Genomic DNA, 24,145 nt, shown 5'->3' on the forward strand with positions numbered 1-24,145 from the left:
TAGATCTACTGCGTCTGCTAGATCTGCTGGTCTCAGCAGTATCGCTTGCGAATTGGGATTCAGGGGTATAGAGTCGACGATCCGGCGCTTACAGAGTTAGGCGATCAGCAGTCATGTATGCGTACGTCTGATTCAGTATGATTCACGAGTGTAGCAGAGGAGAAGTAGCTTCTGATCAGGATCGATGTGCGTTGTCTGCGGTGGTAAGGATAATCGGCCAGCTGTCTAGAGGATGGAGAGCATATCCACCAGAGAGGGAAGGCATTGATATTACACATGCTTAGACTATGATAAGATAGACATGTTTAAGAGTATGCGGGCTATAGTTCCGTGTGGAGACCACTATTTGGAGAGACGCGACCGAATAGCGCGGACGATGTATGTGGTTATGACCATCGCACTGATACTTTCAGTATGCCCAGTGGCCTTCTCCTGTCCTCGCCACAGCATGTTGATGTCATGAGCACAAATGTCTGCAAACATTTAAGATGCTGGCAGCTCAATTGTGACATGTAATAGAGAAACACTAACACGCAGATTATTTTTAATTAAACAAAGAGAGCGGCATGGCAGGACAGAGCGGACTTGTTCCATTGTTACGCCAAGCCTCCTGGCAGCACGAGTGTGTAGCCTGCATCTCTAGGCTCACAGGCTTCTCACTTTGTGCCAAGCCTGTCACAGCATCCGTGGTTGAAGTAGAGAGTAGTGATATAACGGCGTCGCCTCAAAGTAGCTGCAGGGACTAGTATAGGCAGCATTGTCGAGAAGAGAGTCAGTAGAATAGGTTCGAGCATCAGATTCTGAGAAGCTCTATCCTATATAGAGCCGAGAAGGCGGAGTGTGGGACCAATATAGTAATATTCCGTTTAGTCACATAATTCTCACTCGCTACCCATAGTCCGTTCCTACAGAGTCTTATGTATATATCGCCTTGTCGTTAGCGAGTAAGATATGCTTATGGTGCTGATAAGTGTTAAGGCGCTATATTCTGAAGAGACCTGGGGCAATGAATTTTAAACTTGCATACTATATGATACGGAATTGTAATCGTCTCGCGTATTGAGAAAGATGTCGCGTCTGCGCGCGCACAGCAGAAGTGCGATGAAGGTCATGCTCTACTACGATATAGTCAGGAGATAATCCAAGGATCGTATGATGAGATGAACATGTATAACGGATATGTCACTACTGCTCTGACTCATGGACCTGCTAGCGGGCAGAGTATATCGATAGCTCGGAATGCCCTCTAGGTGCAGGCTCAGGGATAGGTATGCGATGAGCGATCAGAGGCATATGAAGAGATACGAGCTATAGCGACGAGTGTAGGGGAGACGGATGTAAGGATAGAGTAGTATATGCTAGAGGAGTAATCTGGGGCAGATGTAGTTAGTATTAATCAGTAGCTGAGCAGTGACTCATGCGCGCAAGTGATTGTGACATCACGCGCTCTACCATGATATGGCAGAGTGACGTGGAATATTCTCCAAGATGAGATACGCAGAGGCGAGATTAGAGAAACAGCCATATATGAGTAGGTGTCGCATGTCATCTATATGCATATATGAGTAGATCTGAGTCGCATAGTTGACGCCCAGCTGACAGTGGAGTGGTCCATTGTATCGTCCGACTGGAGAAGCGGGAGTATGAATGGTTGAGGTGCTCAGATGGTGCAACATGACGAGACGTGTGAGAGGAGGACTGGAGGACACAAGCAGAGCAATCGTTCGGGAAGACCCCGCTTGCAGACGCGCTCAGTGAGCACGGTCGGTGGTCTGAGGCGCTGCTCGAGAATGCTTCGCATGGAAAGGAGCTGTCGTCTGCTAATGGAGCGGAGCATCATGTAATAGGGTAGTAGGGAGTTTATCAGCGGGTGTCGAGTACGTTAGCAAGCGTAGATGAATCACGAGCGAATGACCGATTCGTATTATTGTGGGAATTGAAGCGGCTATTCTGTTTGACGATCAGTTATTGGACGATGCAGAATAGCGCGAGATGACTTAGCGGGTAGTATGGCGGCGTATCGAGCTTGTGTAGAGTCTTGCGTGGCCTAGCAGCCTGGCAGAGACGGATTGAGCTTGGGGATTATCGCTCTCTAGGGCTATGGCAGCGGATTATCATATAATATTGGGCGACCACGAGTAAGTCAGAGTATACCAGGAGAGAGTCGGTGGGTATTCATTAAGTCTGCCAGATAACGCTAAGCTTAGCATGGGAGGAGGCGCGTTGTTAATGCTCAGATAGGTTGGATCCGAATCTGAAGTGATATATAAAGTGTATGTCTGACTATCTGGAGAGAGTAATGAGATTGGGCAGCGTGAGTATACACGCTGAGATGAGTCAGGAGAAAGAGTAAAATCAATTGATATAGAGCCAGCGGAGATCAGTAGTGTACATCAGGATGCAGTCGAGATAGAGAGAGACAGCAGCCGATTAATCCACTGCTGTATAGGACAGAGAGATGTTCAGATATTGAGGTATTATGTGGAGTCTGATTTTAGGAATACGGTAGATCTTCTCAGCATGACGCGGGCGACGCCGTCTATGACTGTATAGACATTAGATGAGATGACTCTATCTTTGCAACGTCGATCCGATACCGTTAGTGATGCCACAGTCTGTGTATTGCAAGAATGTATTCTGCAATGAGTGAGTGATAGCGCGCTGCGCAGTGGTAATTGAGGCTGCTCTGAGCATATGTGAACTCTCGCGGTAGCCGATACCACGCAGGATACAGTAGACCGAAGGAAGGAACGAACTAGACTGACGCAATGAGGACTCACCGCACGCATCGCGTTGCTGGTGAGCTCGTCTCTCAAACGTACGTTTGGCAGGTTAGCGGTAGAACTATTCTTCATTGACATAGCAGTGCATGTAGATTTGGAAGTGGTTAGAAGCGAGATGGGGCGCGGATGCACTTAAGACGTGGCGAGCGTATGAGCCACTCAGATGAGGATAAATGGAGGGAGAGCAAGGAGGAGATGTATGCAAGAGTGAAGGTCGTAGGAAATGTTAGTCGTAGCATCAGTTGGACGAGCTCATACCTGAAGAAAATGGTGGAGATAGACGTTAGAGTACGTTATGCGCGTGATAAAACGTATGCATATAAGAGAATATAGAGATCTCTCTAATCAGTACAGATGCCTAGATTTACTATGAGCACGTAGCGAGCAGGGAGCGATGGCTCGAGAGCCAAAGCGAGTAGATTTACTCGGGATGAGTAGATTGATAGTTCTCGAGCTGGTATTGGCGCGATGGTTGTCCGGGCTGCTAGAAGAGTTTGCTGCATACGACGATACGAAGCTCGTCTGGATGGTCATTGAGCGGCAGATTCCGCTATTTATGTTAAAGGCTATTCTGCAGATGGCGCAGTCGTTGTGTCACTAAGCGATTGGAGTACATAAACGAGCGTCGAAGTTGTGAGGATTCCGACGATGTGGAGCAGGCGAACGATAACTACGGCCTGCTAGACAAAGATAGGAGCGCCTACAAGGCAAAAATGAGGCAAGAGAGAAGCAATGAAAGTTCTCCTGGACAGATACGGTGAGAGTGACAATGTATTCAAAGAGGTCAGTTGCTGCAGTGTAGGAGAATGACGAGCTGGTGCTGAGTGCTAACGTGAAGGCGGTAGCAATACACTGTTACTGAGTTAAGCACTTCGTCGTCATCAGGTTGCACAGCTCTAGTCATGGAGGTTTACTTGGAAGTAAGGACACGGAACAGGCGTAGGTAGTACACTGAGTATGCGATTAGTTTGAGAGGCGCGTAGTACTCCAATGTAGTGGAAGACGTATGTATAGGAGGTGAATCTGAACAAGGGCGACTGAGCTTGCGAACTGATGATTAGATCGGTGCGCGCACATGGCTGACGGGCTATAGTTTTGGAGTGTGCTTTGTGGGGAGGTGAGTATCGCTCTTGCGTTGGTGAGATGATACTACGCAACGTGAGCTGACAATTATAGCCACAATGACGAGAGGACTCGTGTGAAATGAACCATGCGACATCGCGATGTGGGCTGATTGGCAGAGAGGAGTATGGTAGAAGTGCTTTGAGGGTGTTGGGAAGGACCTGATCGACAGTTGTGAATCATGATGGAAGACTGATATGGAAAGAGTTGATTATCAGAGGAGCCACCCAAGGAGATATAGGCACATATTATCCAGATGACGAACGAGGAGTAGAGTACCGTCGATGCTCGGTACAGTCAGCAGACTCACATGGATGGTCGGCAGAGGAATTACAAGATTCGCGAATGTCTTGACGGATTGTATACAACGTAGTCGACGTCTATTGAGACCAACAGATGGCAGTCTGGATCATGAGATTCCCTCATGGGCATCCCGGTAGACCGAACTATGTGTGCACAAGAGTTATCTAGTATAGGATTGATATGATAGACACGAGACGAGAGTAACACAGTCGTATGAGTATTATAGCTCCACTTGATTCTCATCTTCGCGAGCTACAGGTATGCTGAGCGAGCTAATCGCGCTTCATACTTCCGTAGATTTGCGAGAGCAGACTTCAGCAGGTGCGTCGCCAAATATAAGGGTATCATGAGAAGACGTGATCGAAGAAGTGGTGTGGTCATGGGATAGTTACGCGAGCGTGTGACTCGTAGTACTGTACATAGCAGATGATAGAGCATGCGGCGTCAGGGGCGATGAGTGTCATGTTCTGTGATGTCCAGGAGACGACGTCTGTCGCGCCTGTGTCAGTGGAAAGCAATAGTGAGAGAGTGTGTAGTGTCGATGTGCTAGCAACACGCAATCTGCTATCCAGGAGAATTGATCTTGGAAAGAACGGTGGTTGCATGATAAGGACAACTCCCACAGGAACCCAGAGAGCTTCAAGCGTCGAATCAATCGGATAACAGGAATGTGATCTGTGACCAGTTGCAGCGTAGACTGAGCGGATATCTGCAACCAGATAGAGTATCGAGTGAATAGTGCTATGCGAGCTGTTGGTATTACGGGTAGGGCTGAACGATTACGGAGAGGTCTCTGCTCCGCAGACGGACTGAATACTGCGTATTATTCATACACTGTAGTGCGCAGCGGTAGCAGGTGGTGAGTGTGTGGAATTTTAGAGGCAGGCACCTCCACGCCCGGTAGAAGTATGGATGTTTTGTGTGGTTGAGTTAGAAATGGGGAAGATGGAATTGATACGGGGACCGTCGAAGCGCTCCTCATGTTACTAGAGGAGTTGATAAGGGCTGAGCTCGCGGAGTGTCCATGCTACGGAGTGCGGGTGTATATTACGCCTGCCGGCGTTCTGACGTTTAGGGGGATAGTCATAGGAACTCGAATTGGTGCGGTTACAGAGTTCGTGATCGGCCACCCGATAATTGAGCAGCGCGAGCGTGGTGGTCATGAAGCGTGCGATGAGCGCTCGGATAGCTAATTTCTTCGACAGTCTAAGATCTCTCACACTACGTAGGTCAGTGTTCTTATAAGATGGCGACGCGGTACAGCGAGTTGAGAAGTTGTTAGTCCGTAGATATTTCCAGGTATGTTGCAACTTACTGGTGATATGACGTCACTCGATTATCAGAGTTATTTACGGTGAGAGAGAGATATTGGAAGTAACGAGCAACGGCGAGATATTATGAGGTAGGAGTGACTGGTTTGGTGTTATAAACGGTCAGCACAGTTACTAGAGCGATATCACGCAGTAGGTCGACTATGACGCATTCAGTATCGCGCAGCGTACGACTGCATGTCCTGACGACTGTTAGTAACACGAGACGCATAAGCCAGTACTATCAGATGTATTTGAATACGGCGCTGCGCACGTATATATTCTATCAATTAGGAAGCCTTGCTCATAGAAGGTACTACTAACAGAGCTCGTAGCGTCGAAGTGTAGTACTGTGATTCGCAATACGTCAGCTGATACTATACAGTTCGAGAGTGGGCAGAGCGAGATAGTTGCGAGTGTACTAGACTAGGATGATGATATGTTGAGATCCTGTAATGAGCGACGGCAGTATGGATAGATGGATGTGATATCTGATAGACAGTTATAGCAGAAGTAATGGGGTAGAAAACAGGTTTGGTTCTGATTGCGTGCATGTATGGGTGGTCACTCTCAAGGAAACCGCTTTGATCAGTGAGGATTTATATCAAGCCGGTGTACGCAATGCATTCGAGTGAAGATATGTTGATGGAGTCGTTGCTAGCATATGACTAATTAGTCAGGTGCTTAAAGTTCATATATGTATCACATGTATATGCGCGAGAGATGTGCTCAGCGCTACAGGAGATGCATTTATACGTAGGGTCGATTGCGGTGGGCTTAGCTTGTGTTAAGACTAACAACAGTAGGTGCGCATTGAATCTAACCTGACCTGAATTTTTGACGACTGAGAGGATAATGTCTGCTCTAGGAACGACATCGCGCTCGGCAGCGATGAGCGCACTTAATGCGGTGTCGACGGGCGAGTATTTCAGGGATCGTGTCCCGTTGGATGATGGTAATTTGAGCCATCATATCAGAGTATCACGTGCGACGGCGATAAGTTATCCATCTAGTCTCCTACAGCAAACTGGTAAACAATCCCTAAAACTAGGTCGGACACCAGCCTGCAGGATGCGCTCCTGGATTAGTCAGGTACGGCATGGCTCTAAGTCTCAGCACTGACTATCTTGATGACGCACCTCTTAGTAGCGAGGCGGACTGCTGCAGAAGGGTACCACATCCTCTTCCTGAGAGTCTGCAAACAGCAGCCTCAGAGAAAGATCCGGAGAGAAAAACAACAAGCCCCAAGACAGAGACTCTGGCCTGATGGTGCTTCTTCTTCAAGACTGGTCTTTGCCCACCTCTTCCACGGGCTGTTTGTCCTTCTCGTTCATAATCCTGAAATCCTGACACGGCAGTGAGGTAAGGGTGTCCTCTAGCCAGCCTAACAAATCAGTCATGTTTGTTAGCATAAGTAACTTAGAAACCGTTTCTACTGTGGTATTTGGGCATGGGCACTTCCAGAGAGAATGGTTGTCGATCTCTTAAGGACACCCTATAAACTCGATGATGAAATTAGCCGTTTTCAGTCCCGCATCTGTGTGTGTGTTGGGGGAGCACAAGGTGTGAGCCACACGGGGAGGCACACGTGGGAGGCACACGGTGGGTAGGCAAACACGTGGGGAGGCAAAAGGCCTGCCTCTCCTACCTCTCCTTCCACCGTTGCTTTTTGAGACGGTGTCTTCCGGGTTCAGGCTGCCGGCTGACCCACACGGTTCTGGTTAACTGGCCCTGTCCCTGTTCCCCGCCTCCTGATGTGGGGGCAACCAGTTCCGGGCACTGTTGCCTCAGCCTGTTAACAGGCTTTCGGGAGCTTGCGTGGAGAGTGCTTTGTCCACTGAGCCGTCGCCCAAGCCTGAATAACTTGGGGGGGGGAGGCAAAATATATTTAATCTAGTCTCATAAGAGCTAGCTCATAACCTGAGCAGAGTTTCTGAAATAGAAAATAATAAATTTAGCTCTGGCGTGGGGGTGGTGCCACGCCTTTATGGTCCAGCATTGGGGGAAGGCAGAAGCGCAGGCAGATCTCTGTAGTTCAATGTCAGGCCTGGGCTACCAAGCGGAATTCCAGGAAAGGCGCAAAAGCTACACGAGAAAATACCGCTGGTCTCAAAAAACAACAAAAGAGGAAGCCGGGGCGGTTGGTTGGCAGCACGCGCTTTAAAATCGCCAGCACTCCGGGAGGCAAGGTCAAGGCGGATCTCTGTGAAGGTTCGAGGCCAGAACTGGGCTACCAGTGAGTCCCCAGGAAGAGGCGCAAAAGCTACACGGAAACCCTGTCTGCGAAAAACCAAAAAAAAAAAAAAAAAAAAAAAAAAAAAAAAAAAAAAAAAAAAAAAAAAAGCCAAAAGAGAAGAATAAGAAGAAGAAGAAGAAGAATGAAGAAAGAAGAATAATAAATAATAAAATAACATAAATAAATAAATAAATAAATGAATAAAATAAATAAATACCAAGTACAATTATTTTTACAAAACCAAGCTTTAACAATGTCTTTGTCCACAACTGTCTTTGTGTACTATTTGGACAAAAGACATCTAGGTATTACAAAAGCTAACGGCCAATAGAAATATAATTTGTGAATCAGGGGACTCACGTTCTGGTCGATGCTTAGAGCGCTCATAGGTGACGATAGGGGACATGTTCATCAGTGTTCTAGAGAACCAACTTACAGTAATGGGTATTGGCTGTTTGATGGCTCTAGGAAGATTGGACTACTTGTGGCGTACTCCTATGGTTTACGCTTTGTTCGACATCGAAGATGAGCAACAACGAAAGTCAAGACAAAAGAAACAGAGTAGAACAAAAGGCTACATTGGTTATGAACCAATGACGAACCCAACATTCATCTCAAGTGTATATGAGTGATGCAAATGCTATGAATTAATTTGTATTTATTTAGCCATGCACTAGGTCGCCAACGCTAATCTCTATTATATTCTATTTATTGGTATTTTCATTTCTACTTCCTCACTTTATTTCATATTATTTTCTTCTCTATCTGTCTGTCTGTCTTGTGCTGTCTGTGTTGTGTTGTGGCTGTGATTGCATGTCTCTTTGGTTTTTGCTTGTTTTTTTTATTTTTTTTTTTGTTTTTTTTTTTTTTTTGGTTTGTTCCCGGTAGCGTAGCGTGCGAGGCGTGGGCGTATATGTTCTGCTGTGGTAGCTTGCGAGGCCAAGTCCTTCATGGAACTCACTTTGGTAGCACAGGCTTGGGCCTCTTGGAAAATGAGCAGTCACGACGATCAGAGTATGCGCGTGCCCAATCACGCACTAATCGTTATTATGGCGTCTTATTCTAGGTTGTATTGCATAGAGTTGTTTGTTTGGGTTGTTTGGGTTGATTCGTTTTGTTTGTTTTTGTTTTTTGTTCGAGACAGGGGCTCTCTTATGCACCCTGGCTGTCTTGGAACTCACTTTGCAGAAGATATCCCCCTGACTCTGCCTCCCAAATTCTGAGATTAAAGGTGTGAAGCCAGGTGGTGGTGGCTGCGCACATTTAATGCCCAGCGCTCAGAGGCAGAGCCACGTCGATCTGATGCGTGTGAGTGCTGAATGCTCAAGGCTAATGTATCATGAGAATATCTAGGGAAAGTCCAAGAGGCTAGATATGAAGCACAACCTGTCTGAACGGAAAAGAAAAAAAATGCATGAACTCCTATGCTAAGCCCATTATCTTTTTTTTTTTTATATTATTTTTTTTTCTTTTTAAACAGACGATTCTCTCCAGCGGAACCGTGGAGTTTGTCCAACTATCCTAAGACTCCCGTGTGGATCCTCCTCGATTCACATCAGTCATCTATAACTGGTTAATCGCAGTATGAGCCCTCTGAGAGAGCAGTGAGTTTATGGTCGGCTAGTGATAGTTTGCGCCATCTGTCCTGGGAGGTTTCCGTGTCTTAAGCTCAGAAAGCGTTGGAGCTCTAAGGCTCGGTGACTTGCTTGAGAACTCTAACTCGACTCAAGAGATCTCGGGCACTGCGTCAGTCATGTGAGAGACTTTCCACAACTCCGCGCTGGGAGAATGTATAAGGTCGTCTCTATGTTCTTGCTCGTGGTCAGTAAATTACATCCTTAGCAATCCGCGTGTTGTCTATTTTTGATTATTAGTTTTCTTAATCAGGGATGATCACTTCCTAGAGAAAATAACCAACAGTAGCTGAGATCGGGTTAAATGAAGAGCATAGCTCTCGATAGTAACTTTGGAGATATAAACACTATTGATAGTATTTTATTTGCTATATCTGAGATTCCTGCTCTAACCCCTTAAAAATTATGCTAGACCAAGGCCTGCTTTGGGTTCTGAGACGTGGATCCCTCGACGAACATCATGTTTGAGCACCTCGAGAGAAGCCAAAAGACACTTCACACAGAGAGGTATGCTACCACGAATTAGCACTCTGTTATAAATAACAGCTGAGAAGGCAAATCATCGGTCGCAGACTTCGGTCGAAGAGACATGGACGGACAGGAGGCTCAGAGGGCGAGAAAAGCTTTAAAACGGTGTTAATCTTGAAGCTAATATAAAACTGTAGGAATTAAGAAACTGACAGCGATACAAAACTGGAAATCGTGGACGGGCAGTTTAACGGGTTATAGATCTTGAGGTGTACTTATGCATATTGAGAAAATATGTGTGGATTTCCTTCATATTGGGATGAATTCTCAGAAGAGACAACCACATGGTTAAATGACAAAATGGATGCCGATCTTTGAGAGAAGATGTTGTCACAGATAAGATTGTAAAATCACAGAGACGTCAAAAAAGCAGTCTCCGGACCACCACCATACTTATAAAAGGAGCAGATTACCACGACACCGTCTCAAAAGCAAGGTGGGGGAGAGGTTAGGAGAGCCGCGACTTTGCAGTGGGCATCCGCCAAAACGTGTGCCTCCACGCACGAGTCGTGCTCGCCTCCCGCGATGTGAACCCACGATGATGCCTCACCACGTGACTATGCCCTCGTACACCGTGTTGTCTCCCCACAAACATTATATTAACTCAGAATTCGTGGTACATAGAAAATCGCATACAAAAGTGTCTCATCCACTTCGAGTATGAGGGGTATCACCTATCTAAGACTCAGAGCAGCCAGTAGATATCTAAAATGAGAGAGGGCCTGATCTCTATGAGGCCCCATCTCGTCATCGTAAACCGTTTTGACAGCTGTTTTCTATCTCTCTCCCATCTCAACACACCAAAAGTCGAGCAGAGTGTTCGTCTAAGAACAGTATATCCTTATGATAGTTCTAAAAAGAGAGAAAACAAAATATAATTTTTTAACTGCAACATACTCAATGGATAGGTGCCTTACAGCAAGAGGGAAGCCAGTCTGGCTATGAAGAGAAGACCAGGCCCTCTTCCTCACTGGCACTAGTGTGGGTTTCAGGATTAATGGAAACCGAGAAGGCACACAAACAGCCCGTGGAGAGAGACGTGGGCACAATGAGACCGGGTCTGAAGAAGCAACCATCAAAGGAGCAAATGAAAAGAAATCTCACGTTCTATTGGGGTGTTGTGGGACATTATATCTGAGCTATGAGTTTTCTTTTTAAGAAACATTCTAAGTGGCTGGGGCTGCGAGGGGCTGTTAGGGGCACTGAACATCGATCTCGCTCCATGGCCGGGATGCCCATTTCGGCCTGTACCACTCCTTGGGCTTTGCAGACTCTTCTTAAGGGAAGAGGATATGGTGGATACCTCCGTGCAGCATCTCGGTCCCTGGGAATGGCCATGAGAGCCTGACTAAATCCAGGAGTCGGAGTTCCGTGCAGGCTACTGTGTCCGAAAGCTGTTCAAGGGCAATTGTTACCAGCTGGCAGCGCGCGGCGGCGAGCAAACCCAGGGCCCCAGGCCCAGCACCTCGGTGGGCAGCGGAGCAGCCCTCTTATACGTGGGCACTCTTGGCATGCGTTGGCGAGCTGGAGCCAGAGGAGTAATAGAAACGGTTTTCTCCAAATGACTGTGCGTCCCCGGAGCAGCAGACGATGACGCAGCCACCCACCAGGCACAGCACAGCTCCGATCCAGCCTGCGTACAGCGAGTAGCCAAAGCTCACGATGGTGATCTCACGGTGGGCGCAGACAGGGAACCAGATGGTGGCGACAATGGCGCAGAGAGCTGGGGAGACAGGGAGAGAGGGTGACTGGGCACACCCGTCACACACCAAGTGCCCTGGGCAGGCACGTTCACACCACAGACACGCCCCTTCCAATCCACACCGATACACACAGCATTGCTCCTTTGGCGACCTCTGCTCGGTAGAACGAGCTGACTTACAACAGGCTGTGTTCGATGGCTGGTCCTTGTTTTTCTCAACAGGAGAAAAGGCAAACACCCTTGTAAGGACTTAACATAATCGTTTAAGCCCCGAACCCGTGTACTTGTTGTTACTTACATGTCGTGTTACTTTTCGTTTGGGTTCCGTTTCTGTGTTTGTTGCTGCAGTTTTGAGTTTTTCAGGTCAAGAATCATATAGCCCAGGATGACCTTGCACTCATTAAGAAGCCATGCTCTATAGCCAATAACCTTGAATCTCATGCCCTGAGTTCTGAGGTTTCAGGCACGAGCTAATACAACCAGTTTATGGGGTGCCAGGGATGGAACCCCACAGTTTGCTAGGCATACTCTATTAACTGAGCCTCATCCCCAGCTCTCTAGATTTACAGTTCTCTTATTACACTGAATTATCATATTAGACTTATGGCCTTATGTGTCTAGCCTTCACCCCATGCTCTGAGTTCTGTGAAGGCAGGGATCATGCCTTATTTATGTGTAGAAACTCAAGGTTCAGCTCTGCACCAGACGCAGCTCAGGGTTTCCTGGCTGAATGAGTAAATAATCAGGCTCTTCAAAATGAGAAACACGAAATTATCCATCTCAGTTTTCCACACCATTTTCTTGAGTTAGTCGATCCACATTACAAAGACCTGGGTGAGCTATCACTTTTCTCTTGCTGGAGTGAGCATTGCCAGGTATTGACAAAGGACCAGGCAAGGGTCTGAGATTGTGTGCTGTCATTCATGATCATAAAACACCAACACACAAATGAACAGTTCTTGGGGTAAAATAGTTCGTCTATTCAAGGTTTTTAATTTTTTATTGCATTTTAATTTATTTATTGCATGCAAGTACGTGCATAAGTGAGCACACATGTCACAGGGTGTGTGTGGAAGTCAGAGAACAAGTTCCAGGAGTCCACAATGTGGGTACCAAGGGTCGAACTCAAACTGTCAGGCTTGGAGGCCTGCTGACCCTTCTCAGTAGTCCAGATTTTTTAAAGGAAATTTAAACATTTAAACCACTCTACCAAATAGGGCAGCCACAAGCTACATAGGATCATTTCACTTATGCCATGGGGCTAGTGAGACTGAAATTTTGATTTGTTTAATTTTAATGTTTTTCACTCAAACGGCCACATGTATCTAATGACTACTTTACTGGACAACACAGCTCAAAACAAACCTCCACAGTTCCCTTTAGTATAGTCTGATTTCTCTCAACCACAGCAGGACAGAAATTTTAGTAAGAACTTTAACTTGAGATGGCCCGTTAGAGTTGCCCGACGTGACGCTAATCAGAACAACGAGATCTCCAGCTGGCATCCTAAAAACCATGGACCAGTTCAAGCAGCAGCACCACACCGCCAGCCCAGTTTGCCTCCTGGGGTGCGCCTGTGGCTTTCAACGCAGCAAGCTATTTTTCTGGTTTCTACACGAGCTTTCTAAGTTACACTATCTGAGCACGGAGAGGAAATACAGTCTTTCTTTAATGTCAACTGTAAACTAAGGATTCAAGTCTTACTCGTTTGGAAAGATTTGAAATGATCTCATCACATTTACCATGTAGCCTACAACATTTCTATTAACAATGATGAGATGCAACCCTTAAGCAAGATACACAATAAAACAGAGGTCATTCCCAGCCTTAAGAAGGACACACAAGCCATCAGCAAAAGCTTTTCCTGCCCAGGTACACTGAGAGGAGCAGGCAAAGGAGTGAGAAGTGTGAGGAAAAAAGGTCTCATTCCCAAACACCTGATTCGAGTCAATACAGCCAGTCCATCCCATAAACAGCTAACTGGCTTCAAAGCACTCCATTGTTCAAATTCAGTGTTATCCTTTTTGGGCTACTTTGTATTTACACATAGAACACTCATGCACACAAGTGCTCACACCATTCCTCCCCTTTGTGAAAACTAGGAACACTCAGATTAGCTTTAGATTGTAAACGGCAAGACCAAAAATGGTCTCCAATGCACTTAGCATTCCTTTATTTCCTAAACACAGATAAAGCAGCTAGGAAGAGCCAGGCTCCGTGTCCCACAGATGATGGCTGACTTTGCATGTGTTAGAGAAGTTGTTAGATTTACTGTATGTAACTCACTAGAGACAGGGAAAATGCTTATACATTTATATAGTGACCACATAGAACTGGACCCGTCAGTGGGTGGACAAATAAAAGACAGACAGATGGATGAACGGATGCATGGATGGACAGACAGATGAATGAAAGGTCGTCTCATTTTGGTCCCACTTTCCCCTGCCTACACCCCAACCACAAATTTGAATGTGACTGTAACACAGTGAGAGTCACAAACTCACAGTTTACCTCATTAAAATCTCCCTCTTTCATAACCCATGCAAAACAAGGCAAACGGGCTCCTTCCTTGCTAGCAGATGCACGAACTCGGGTGGAATTCCTGTGGCACCCAAAGGTGAGCCACATCAAAAGCGCTAAGAAATGACAGGCCACCACCACAGGAAAGGGAACTAGAGGCTGGCCTGCAGTGATCCCAGCTGAACTCGAAGGAAAAATGTTTGGACACAAACAAAGAGAATAGAGAATATACTCCGTTTCAGCAGTGGCTTTGGGCAGGTGAGGGGGCATGGGGGAGCTGATTGACCAGTTAGGAAAAACCACAGCGACTGTTGGCTTTCCCAAAGGCACAGGCTCACTAGGCCTGTTTCCATCTGTGTACCTACCATCCCATCCCCAAAACCCGGAGTTTGAAGTGGTCCTGTTATCTGGGAAAAAATAATAGGTTTTTATGAAAAGTTACAGTTACCCATAAGGTAAAGAAAGATAAACAACCCGATGTCTCCCTTCTTTATATAGGTCAGAATTTGTTTTTGAATTAAGTCTCTAAGACAAGATGGCAATTTTGCACTCAGATTTCTTACTCCCTCCGTCGATACATCCGAACCTGCACAGGAAGGAGCGGAACCCTGCAGTCTGTTGAGGGGAAGAAAAGCTAAGTAAGGGAGGGGGTGTGGGGGGAAACCGATGCAGACACATACCGGATTTGGCCCCCTCATACGTAAAATCCCCTCCTCGTTAAAGAGTGAGAACATCGGTGTGTATTAGGGACAATTCTCAAATAATGCAATACAATGTGTTCCTTAGTTGAAAGGATGCATCTTTGCTAAAAGTTCCTGATATATCTTAACTAAACAAAGTATTTAGGAAGATAGTTTACAAAGGGGAAATTTAAGTCTATCTTCCCATCTTTTTAGAGGTTAAATAACACATGGTAATATTCAGAAATTAAGTAAATGAGATGCATACAACCTCTTAAGTATGTACAATTATTAGGTGTCAACTAAAAAGTAGCAAAAGAAAAATAAACAAAGGTGGGCTGAGGAGAGTTTCAGTGGGTAAAAGCACTTATTGCACAACAATGAGAACCTCAGTTCAAATGCCCAATACCCACATAAAGATCTAGGCGTAGTCACTTGAGTCTATAACCCCAGAACTGTAGGGGACAGAAGAGGAAGATCGCTGGAGCCTGCTGACTTCCAGCCTCACTCCAGGTCTCAGGGGACTAAGGCAAAAAGTGATAGAGGACAGCTTAGGTCCTCCTCATACCCTCTCAGGAGCACATCACACACACACACACACACACACACACACACACACGGAAAAAAGATAGGATGAAGTTAAATAAAATTAATGCAGATGTGTCTGAGTTTCCAGGTAACAAACGAGAGAAAGAAAAAGACACCAGATGTGGGGAACTCCCCAGACACCTGCATCTCTTCTTTCATGGTGTGTGTGTGTGTGTGTGTGTGTGTGTGTGTGTGTGTGTGTGTGTGTTCGGGCCTTCCCACGTCTATACTAGGCACTAAAGGGACTTTTTAAAGCACCGTTAAATTACTTGAGCTGTTCTGACTGTGTCCTCCTCGGTACACTGAGAGAGTCACCAGGAACATCTAAGGCCTTGGGCAGCGGGACGTGGAAAAGTGGAAGGATGACCGGGAAGCCGAGCTGCCCTAGGATAGTAAGTCTGAAGCCTACATACGGGAACGGGGCACCAGGTAAAGGAAAGTAATAATTCTTTCTCAGTGAGCTATGGAGCCATATTTATCTGTTCTTTTCCCATATGGATCTAGAAAAGCTTGAGTTTTTCTTTTTCTCGCCTATTGTTTCCTAAAGCAATGACCTAAGGGAGGAGCCCGGAGAGGTCATGATCCTCTCACACAGTGATTGTCAGGAAAACCTAGCACTCACCACCGTCATCAAGTCAATGGAATATTCGAGCCCGTTATTTTCCTGGCCAGCTTTCAACACTGACATTTTTCCCGTTGTTTTTACTGCACACATCATCATCTACTGTTTCCTACAGCATTCTGAAACAAGTCTCATGGTCATCTGTTAAATTTAATTTTTTTCTTATTTATTGTTTGTGTATGTGTTGCTAGGGCCTGAAGCTCGTCCCCGGTTGCTCTCCACTATGCCACATATCCAGGCACTTGGTAATATATTTTTTAAGAACAGTTACAGAAAGTGTTCACACAGCATCTAGGGCCTCTGATTACCAGCAGAGTCACTGCCGTACTAAGATGCCCATCATTCCCACTACCCAGAGAGACTTTTATTTAGACTAGGGTCTTGTGTGTATACAGTAAATAAGTCTGGAACATTTCTCCAGCTGTTCTCCTCTGCTCTGGATTAAGAACCTCACTCTTTCCAAATGCAAGGATTCCCTTTCCCAGTAGGAAACCTGTAGCCACACCCTTGATTCTAGTACAATTCACCATTAACCCGAAGTGTGCAGCTGAAACAACTTTTTCCGCCAGAAGTAAAGCCACCAGGCCTGGATGTTTAAAGGGGGAAGAAAAGATGAAAGAAGTCCCCGAGGAAGGCGAGCCCCGGTTCCTCCCGGCCCACTCCCGGGAGACACGCAGCTGAAGCGCTTTCCACAGCGCAGCCAGAATGAAGGAATCCGAACAAGGAGTCAGGGTCCCTTCATGATGGGAACAGTGACCATCTCGCCTGTGGGTGCCTGCATTCTGATTTCTATGGAGGCCCATTCCATTTAGTCAGGATGCGGGTGATGTTTCTGGAAGTGCAACATCACGGCTGTCCTCTGAAGTTGTGTGTGGACATGACCCTTGTGGAACTTGAACGTGATCGGGCTGGCTCTCTATTCCCTCTAGCCAGCAGTAACCACAGCCATGGCAACCGTGACCTACTCTGTGCCAGATGCCACGCTAAATACTCCCCATGCTTCATCACACAGCTCTCCCTAAGCTGGGAAGGAAGCATGGCTGTTCAGAGGCAGTAGCTGCGCCCGCTGACTCTGCTGGAGGGCAGTGGCCTCCTGATTCAGTGCCGTTGGTTTGACTCCAACTGACAAGATGAAAAAAGTTAGGGCCCAGGGCCTCCATCTTCCCCAGCTCTGAGGCACCTGTTGCTCCTCCTACACTGCCTCTGGCTTCAGAAGCCACAGAATCAAGCTCCTGGGCGGGCTTTCCTTTAAGCCTTCAGAAAAAATAGTCAAGAGATTTCTCAGGACCAGAAAAATCCGCATCAGAATCAGCCGTGACACTGCTCATTTCCAGGCCCCCAGCTCCAGCACTACTTCGTGCTCAGCAGCCATACTCCTGCTGGGACATCACCAGTGACCCCCAGGACTGAGCATGGGCCCAGGACCAACTTCTCCCCAGAGAGTGACGAGTGGCAGAAAACAACCCAGAGCTACACACAAAGGGAGCCTTCACACTGTGGCCTCTCCCACCCATCCCTGGGGGTGGAAACAAGGGCCTTGTGGCTGGGGGAGAGAAGACGTGAAGGAAATCAGCAGATAACACCCTTGAGACAATGAGCTCCACATTCCAGAGCCAGCTCCATCCAGTCAAGACAACATGGAACCCGAAGGCCAGGGAGACCTGCTGAGAAATGAATCTGACAGCAGTCAAAAGAGGCAGGCAGTATCAAAATGTGAGTCGAGACCTGGACGGCAAGCTCCTCCGTCCATCCCATCCTTACGGTGAGCTGCTGCCAAGGCGCGGCTTCCTTGGGCTCAGGTTTCTTTTCACCCACAGGGTGGATGGAGACAGACAAACGACTGACAGATGCATACCCTCGCTCCAGCTCACCTCACTCTCCTCAGCTATCAAACTGTCTTCCTATACCAAGCCACCTTCAAGAGATAAAGCAAACTTGGGCCAGTGAGATGGCTCTGTAGGCAGAGGTGCTTGCTGCCAAGGCTGGAGACCTGAGTTTGTTCTCTGGGTCCCACATGGCAGAAGGTTAGAACCAACTGTCCCCTGTGCAGATACACACACACACACACACACACACACACACACACACACACAAATAGATGAAAAAAATAAATGGAAGGAAAACCAGCCAGGTGGTGGCGCATGCCTTTCATCCCAGGACTCGGGAGGCAGAAGCAAGTGGATCGATGAGTTCAAGGCTAGCTTGGTCTACAGAGTGAGTTCCAGGATAGCCAGGCCTGCATAAACTCTGTCTCAAATAAATACACATATATATGAAAAGTGAAAAGCGAATTCATCTGGGAAGTTTCAAACCACACATTGCTTCCCCAAAAACTCAAAAACCAGAAACAAAGCAAAGCAAACCCACAATTTGCATCTCCACACTTGCTTGCTCCTTTCCCTCCCACAGGCCCCTCTGCAGTTGTTTAGACCCCTGTCTCACTTGGAGCTCTTACAGAGAAAGGTAAGGAAAAAAACCGTATTTTTTGAGACAATGTATTTTCTGTATCCCAGTGAGTCTTATGTTGGGGCCCTGGTGGCCCACGCCTTTAATCCTAGCGCTTGGGAGGCAGAGGCAGGTGGATCTCTGTGAGTTTGAGGTCAGTCTGGTCTACAGAGCGAGTTCCAGGACAGTCAGGGCTACACAGAGAAACCCTGTCTTGAAAACTCAAAAAAAGAAAAAGAGTACTAGTGAGTCTTATGTATCCCAGGCTATCCTCATTAGCCAAGGAGATGACCTTGAACTTCTGGCCCTCCTGCCTTCACCTTGCATGGGCTAAGATTACACCTGTGCTTCTTGCCAGCATTTATTTTTGTAGTGCAGGAGAAGAGACCCTCAGCAGGGAGTTGAATCAAGCTCCCATGTGCAGGTATGATCAGCAAAACTGAATGAGCACACACCACGCCCTCAGTTTAGACTGCTCCTCCCTCCGTCCATGACCTGTCACCTGCTCCTCAACTCTCTGGAGTCCAGTGCTCTGGGAACCCCCTCCAGTGTGATTTAGGGGCTGTCCTCCCTGTACACTGCATACAAGCCAGTTTAAGGTGACCTCCCCAGACTCCATACCCTGGAGTGTCTCCACACCCCTGAAGCAGACATTCCTTTTCCCCATCAGGGTCCCCACTGGCTACAGAAGTGCCTGCTGTCATGATTAATGAACACTTGCTGAACAAAACATTCATCCATCCCTACTGGTCTACCCCCCACACACACCTTTCCTTTGTGCTCTTCTCTCCCTGTCCTTTTGTTAGAGATTAATGAGGCTCTCATTTCTTATTGTGATTAGAACCACCCTGGGAGCCTCCTAAAAAATATCTTTCCTGACTTGATCACCAGAAAATTCCAGTTTAGTTGATTTGCTATGAAGTCTGTGAAGAAGTTATTTATTCTAAAGGGATTCTATTGTGGATCCTGCCTAGAGAGCCGCCACACAACCCCTTCCTTCCAATTTTCTTTGGGTAGTTGTTTTTGTTACCCACCAGCTCTTCTCATAGATGTAACTTAGGGTCCTGTCTAAATTCCTCTGGAATATAACCTAAAGGGACACAGATTCCAGGTTTCTGTTGCCCAGGATGTCCTCTTGACCTTTTTCACATTTCTCTTGAAGTAGCAACTCCAAGATCCGAGCTCCTTCACATTCACTAGAGTGGGGGAGCCAAAGAGAAAGCTTACCCAGCAGGATGAGGAGCACCCCGGCCAGCTGGGCTCGCCTGTACTTGGCCACTCCAGGCTCGTGGCCCATGCGGATGCAGGGAAGAACCGTCAGCAACAGAAGGATGGCTGGCAGACCCAGGACCGAAGCAGCAATCATGAGAGCTCTGCAAGCCTGCACGTAGCCTGGAACGAGAGATCAGAGAGCGCGGCTTAGACTTGGGGTCCTCTTACTCTTGAGTCCCACCTCTCGGGAATTCAACACCACCTCCCTCCTCCTTGTCCCCTCTAAGACCTAAAATGGGATCAGTGCAGTCCAAGGTCACCCCGCACCTTGAACTTTTAAAGAGCAGTGAGAGTGCCAGAGAAACAGAAGCCAAGTAGGGATGCAGACCACTTGGCCACGGTGGAGCAGCCGAGCCTTTGCTTACACTGTTGTAACACCTTGTTAAAGGTTCGCCTAGACACTCAAATGTTAAAAGGTCACCTATGATGGCGGGTTGTTGACTCCGGTCCACTGCCACACGGTCTGCCTGCGGAACCTTAGTGAGTCAGTTACTGCATCCTGCTTCCTTGTCTCCAGAGCGATCATCACAGGCCCCTCCTCCTCCTCCCTAATAGAACTAACTCCACTGGCAATGAAATCCACAGTTCAAAGAGTCTTCAGAATATGTTCTATGCTAAGCACTGAGAAGACTGGCAGCAAGTATTACTGATATTATTGCTCGGTATCAAGGCGATACTTCTTTTTTTTTCAAGGACAGGAACTCACCATAGTCCAGGCAAATCTCAATCTCATGATCTTCCTGCTTCAGCCTCCCCAGTGCTGGAATTACAGGCATGAGACACCACACTCAGCATAGTGTGGTGCTGGTATCTTCAGGGTAGTGGTGATTTTGTCCTCAGTCCACAATGGGTGTGAATATGTGTAGCCCTGACTATACTACAAGCTAGGACTGAGACTCCCCCTCTCTCCCCCATCCCCAGAGGCTGCCGTCCTTGTGACTCCCATCCCCTTGGTCAAGTTCCATTCCCTGCTTTATTAATGGTGCCTGGGCATGTTCCTCCACCCATCTGTCAAGGCTTAAAAGGTGTCTCTCCAGCCCCGGGGATGCCTGTCTTGGTCTTCATGCCCCCATAACGGATGACGTAACTATCGATGAAGGAAAAGGTGAGTTGAAAGAGAAATGTAGAGCAAGAGCATCCACTCTGTGCTGTCAAATAAAAATGCTAAGTGAGAACTTGATGAGGACACAGGTTATAATATGCACAACTTCATGTGAAATAAAGCTGAACAGAAACCAGGAGAATTTCACCAGAAGATTTAAATTTACGGTTACACTTTTACATCATTTATTGTTTCTCATTGAAACATTCTCCCCAGGTTATACAAAAAGTGTTGCACTTATAAATGATGGCTGTCTGTTTTGTTTCATTTGCTTAGGCAGAGTTAGAGCTAGCGGCCTGAGTGAGGCTGAGTTAATGGCAAAGCCAAGAGCTGACCCTAACTCTTTTCCGGGTACCAGGACCCCATGTCAGACCCAGCCAACCTCCCTTTGTTCCAACACACAGCACCAACACTGCCCCTCAGCAAGGTATGCCACATGGACTCTCTTCGACCACTGCCCATCTAGTTCATCTTAAGAATGAGAGAACCTATCAGGTATCATAGACTTGTAGATCCCAGGAGGAGCCCCAGAAGTCTGAGGTTCAGCCCCTCCTGGCAGCTGGGAGAAGAGCCAGGGCCCACACAAAGGCAGCAGTCAGCTCAAACTGATGCTCTGAAATTTATGGCACAAGGCTGTCCACGTGCTACAGTCCCAAGGCCATGTCTGGAAATCAGAAATCGGAGATAGAGGAGTGCTCCTACCCACACACAATGGGTAAGGTAAGGAAGCATACAACAATTAAGCTTCTCTACAAAATATACTCCCTGCCCCCAGCATGGCCTATGTGCTCTGAAAAACAAAAGTCATTTGGCATCGAATGCTCAGGAAATTTAATTTCAGGGGAAGGAAACAAAGGGAATTTATACATCAGTCAGAAATCTCTACTGCCATGCCCATCTGTCAGTAGAAAATGACATTTGCCCTTTCTAGAACATCTCCTCCTTCGAAGAGAGCCTTCGTTTCTGGTCCCATTGACTGCTGCAAGCAATCCTGGAAGATAAATGGCTGGTTTGGTTTAAATTCTTTAGAGAAGACCTCCTAGGGTTGATTGAGGTTAGCAACTTGTCCCGGGGAACCCAGATGGTGAGTGCTGGATCCTGGAGTCTAACCCACGTCCACCAAAGCCAGCATTAGCTGAAGCTGAGTCCACACTGGGGCTCTTAGAGCCTGTCCTTCCCAGGTCCAAATGCAGAAAGGGGACTGAAAGGCGGGTCTGACATCCACTGGGCCCTCCTACAATGCGGTAGAGGCAAGGTGTGGACTAGGAGTGAATGCAAAGAGAACTTAAAATGCAGTGGGGTGGAGGCATAGCTCAGTCTGTAGTGACCTCGTCTAACATGAACAAAGCCCAGGTTCAATTCCCAATACAGCATCCTGGGGTAAAGGTAAGAAGTTGGCAGTAAGTGAGCTGGGTGGAGAGAGGTGAATTCCAAATGCCCTGTATGGAAAAGAGGGGATACTTGGGCTCTCAAAGGGGGTACAGGGTCTCTGGAAAGCCAAATGCTCTGAAGAAGGCACACATTCAGCTGCTCTCAGGCCAGTAACTTTAGGGCTGATTTCTCCTCATCTTAAAGCCTGGCTATGCTCTTAAATATACACATCATCAAAGGTCAGAGGGAGCCAGGGAACTTCACCTCGGTGACAGTAAAACCACTGGTGTGACAGATTTCCAGCAGGAGTCTATCAGTGGTGCTCACGACCTCCCAAGCCATCCACCCGGCTACAGGCTTCAAACTGTTTCCACGAACTTTCCCACAGGACAGAAAGGGAGATGCGCCCTCCCAAACTCCCTCACCCAGCATTCCGGAGGCTCCTCAGTCCTCCCACGCACACCCGAGGACACAGCTGAAAGCCCTCGAGGGGCCCCAGCACGGACCTTTGTCTCTGGTGGAGTGTCCTCTCCGGGGGTGCTGTTTCTTCTCAGTACCCAGCATCCTGCTCCGAGGAACTGGGGAAGGGTGTCACCCTCACCCTAACAGAGGAGGGGGGTCAGTGCAGAAGGACCCCAGGGCAAAGGATAGGGATGGTGCCGAGTCAGATAAGACAGGCCCTGAGACCTGCGGGAACCAACTGCGACTCGATCCAGAGAATCCTGCATGTGACCCTAACCTCACCGGGATGGCTCTGAGTCCCATCTCAGAGGCTCACCTATACTTAGTGGAGGCACCAAGTACTGTGATCTTTCCCCCTCAGATCTACAGACGGGCTCTAATCAGAAGCCCATCAGAGAAGGCAGGGGTCAGGCTTCTGTATCTTTGGTCCATTAGCTTGGGAACCTGGGAGGATGAAGTAATAGGAATTAACAAGAGTGAGTTCCTACTATGTGTACAGGATGGGTTCATTAAATTCTCAAAGCCATTGACCAGTGTTGCCAGTGGCCAAATTGCCTTTATTATCCCATGTTCCAGATTGAAAAAAAAAAAAATGAGGGCGACAGGTGGTTCTTTAGGGCTAATTCTCCTGCAAGGTGGGATTGGAGATGTCAAAAATGTACCCAGAGGTCTCTGAGTCCTCAAACTTCTGAGAACTCTGTCTAAAGCCCCCATTTCTGGCCCAGCCTGCCTCTGGAAGCTACTTGCGAGTTCAGGGTTCTTACCCGGGAGGATGAGGATGTCCACCAAGGGCTTGCAGTGGTAGAGACCGGTGGCCATGACACAGTCGGCCCACAGCCCCTTGGAGCCCAGTTCGTCCATTTTTCGGCAGGTGGGGATGGTGTAGCTGCAGGTCACCACCCAGTCATTGGTAGACGTGGTGACGATGATGCCGATCCAACCCACGAAGCTCGTGACGAAGCCCACCACCTGCAGGCAAGTGGCTACCATGGTGGCCGCAGTGCTCGACCCTCACGGACTGTGCCTCCTGCGCCGGCCTGGACAGAGCCTGCCCTAGGCTTGCCCTCTGCCGCCCTCGCGAGCCGCTGGCTCCGGGATGCTCGGAGGTGGAGCGGGAGCGAGCTGCGGCGAAGACAGGTGCGCACGGCGGGGACAGCAGCGCTGCTGGGCAGCGCCCCCCGCCCCCTCTTTAAACTCGGTGGCCCGGGCCAGCAAGCGCCAATCCGCGACAGCCCCGGGCCGAGCCGGCCAATCGCGGACCGGGCTCCGGAACGGGGTGTGGAAGGGAGCAGGGGACGGGGAGGGGGCAGCAGGCTGCCCCGCGGGCCGGTGACGCACGCACGGTCAGCGCTGGAAAGTAAATTAATCCCATCCTGATGGAGACCTGCAGAGTGTAAGGGGCGCGCCGCACTCCTGCTGCCTTCACTGAGCGTTGTCTCTCTTCTTGGGGCCTCTCTCTGGGTCT

The 24,145-nt window shown here is 47.9% G+C and overlaps 1 protein-coding gene across 1 annotated transcript; it reads right to left on the minus strand.

The window, feature by feature from the left end:
* Positions 1-11,336: 11,336 nt before the first annotated feature.
* Cldn11 (claudin 11) lies at positions 11,337-23,853 on the minus strand. Its single transcript, XM_028872600.1, has 3 exons — positions 23,445-23,853; positions 19,701-19,865; positions 11,337-11,639 (listed from the first exon to the last, which is right to left on the minus strand). Exons 1-3 carry the CDS (start codon positions 23,668-23,670, stop codon positions 11,407-11,409), a joined length of 624 nt encoding a protein of 207 aa, XP_028728433.1. The 5' UTR covers positions 23,671-23,853; the 3' UTR covers positions 11,337-11,406.
* Between the last annotated feature and the right edge of the window lie 292 nt (positions 23,854-24,145).

The sequence above is a fragment of the Peromyscus leucopus genome, chromosome 6 (genome assembly GCF_004664715.2).
Source record: "Peromyscus leucopus breed LL Stock chromosome 6, UCI_PerLeu_2.1, whole genome shotgun sequence".
In the NCBI taxonomy this organism is placed as follows: Eukaryota; Metazoa; Chordata; class Mammalia; order Rodentia; family Cricetidae; genus Peromyscus; species Peromyscus leucopus.

Excerpts from the sequence above, each read along its gene's own strand:
- Cldn11 (XM_028872600.1), bottom strand. The coding sequence starts at position 23,670 with ATGGTAGCCACTTGCCTGCAGGTGGTGGGCTTCGTCACGAGCTTCGTG. Across the intron at positions 19,866-23,444 it reads GGACATCCTCATCCTCCCGG|GCTACGTGCAGGCTTGCAGA; the intron begins GTAAGAACCCTG and ends CTCTCGTTCCAG. Across the intron at positions 11,640-19,700 it reads GGTGCTCCTCATCCTGCTGG|CTCTCTGCGCCATTGTCGCC; the intron begins GTAAGCTTTCTC and ends CTGTCTCCCCAG.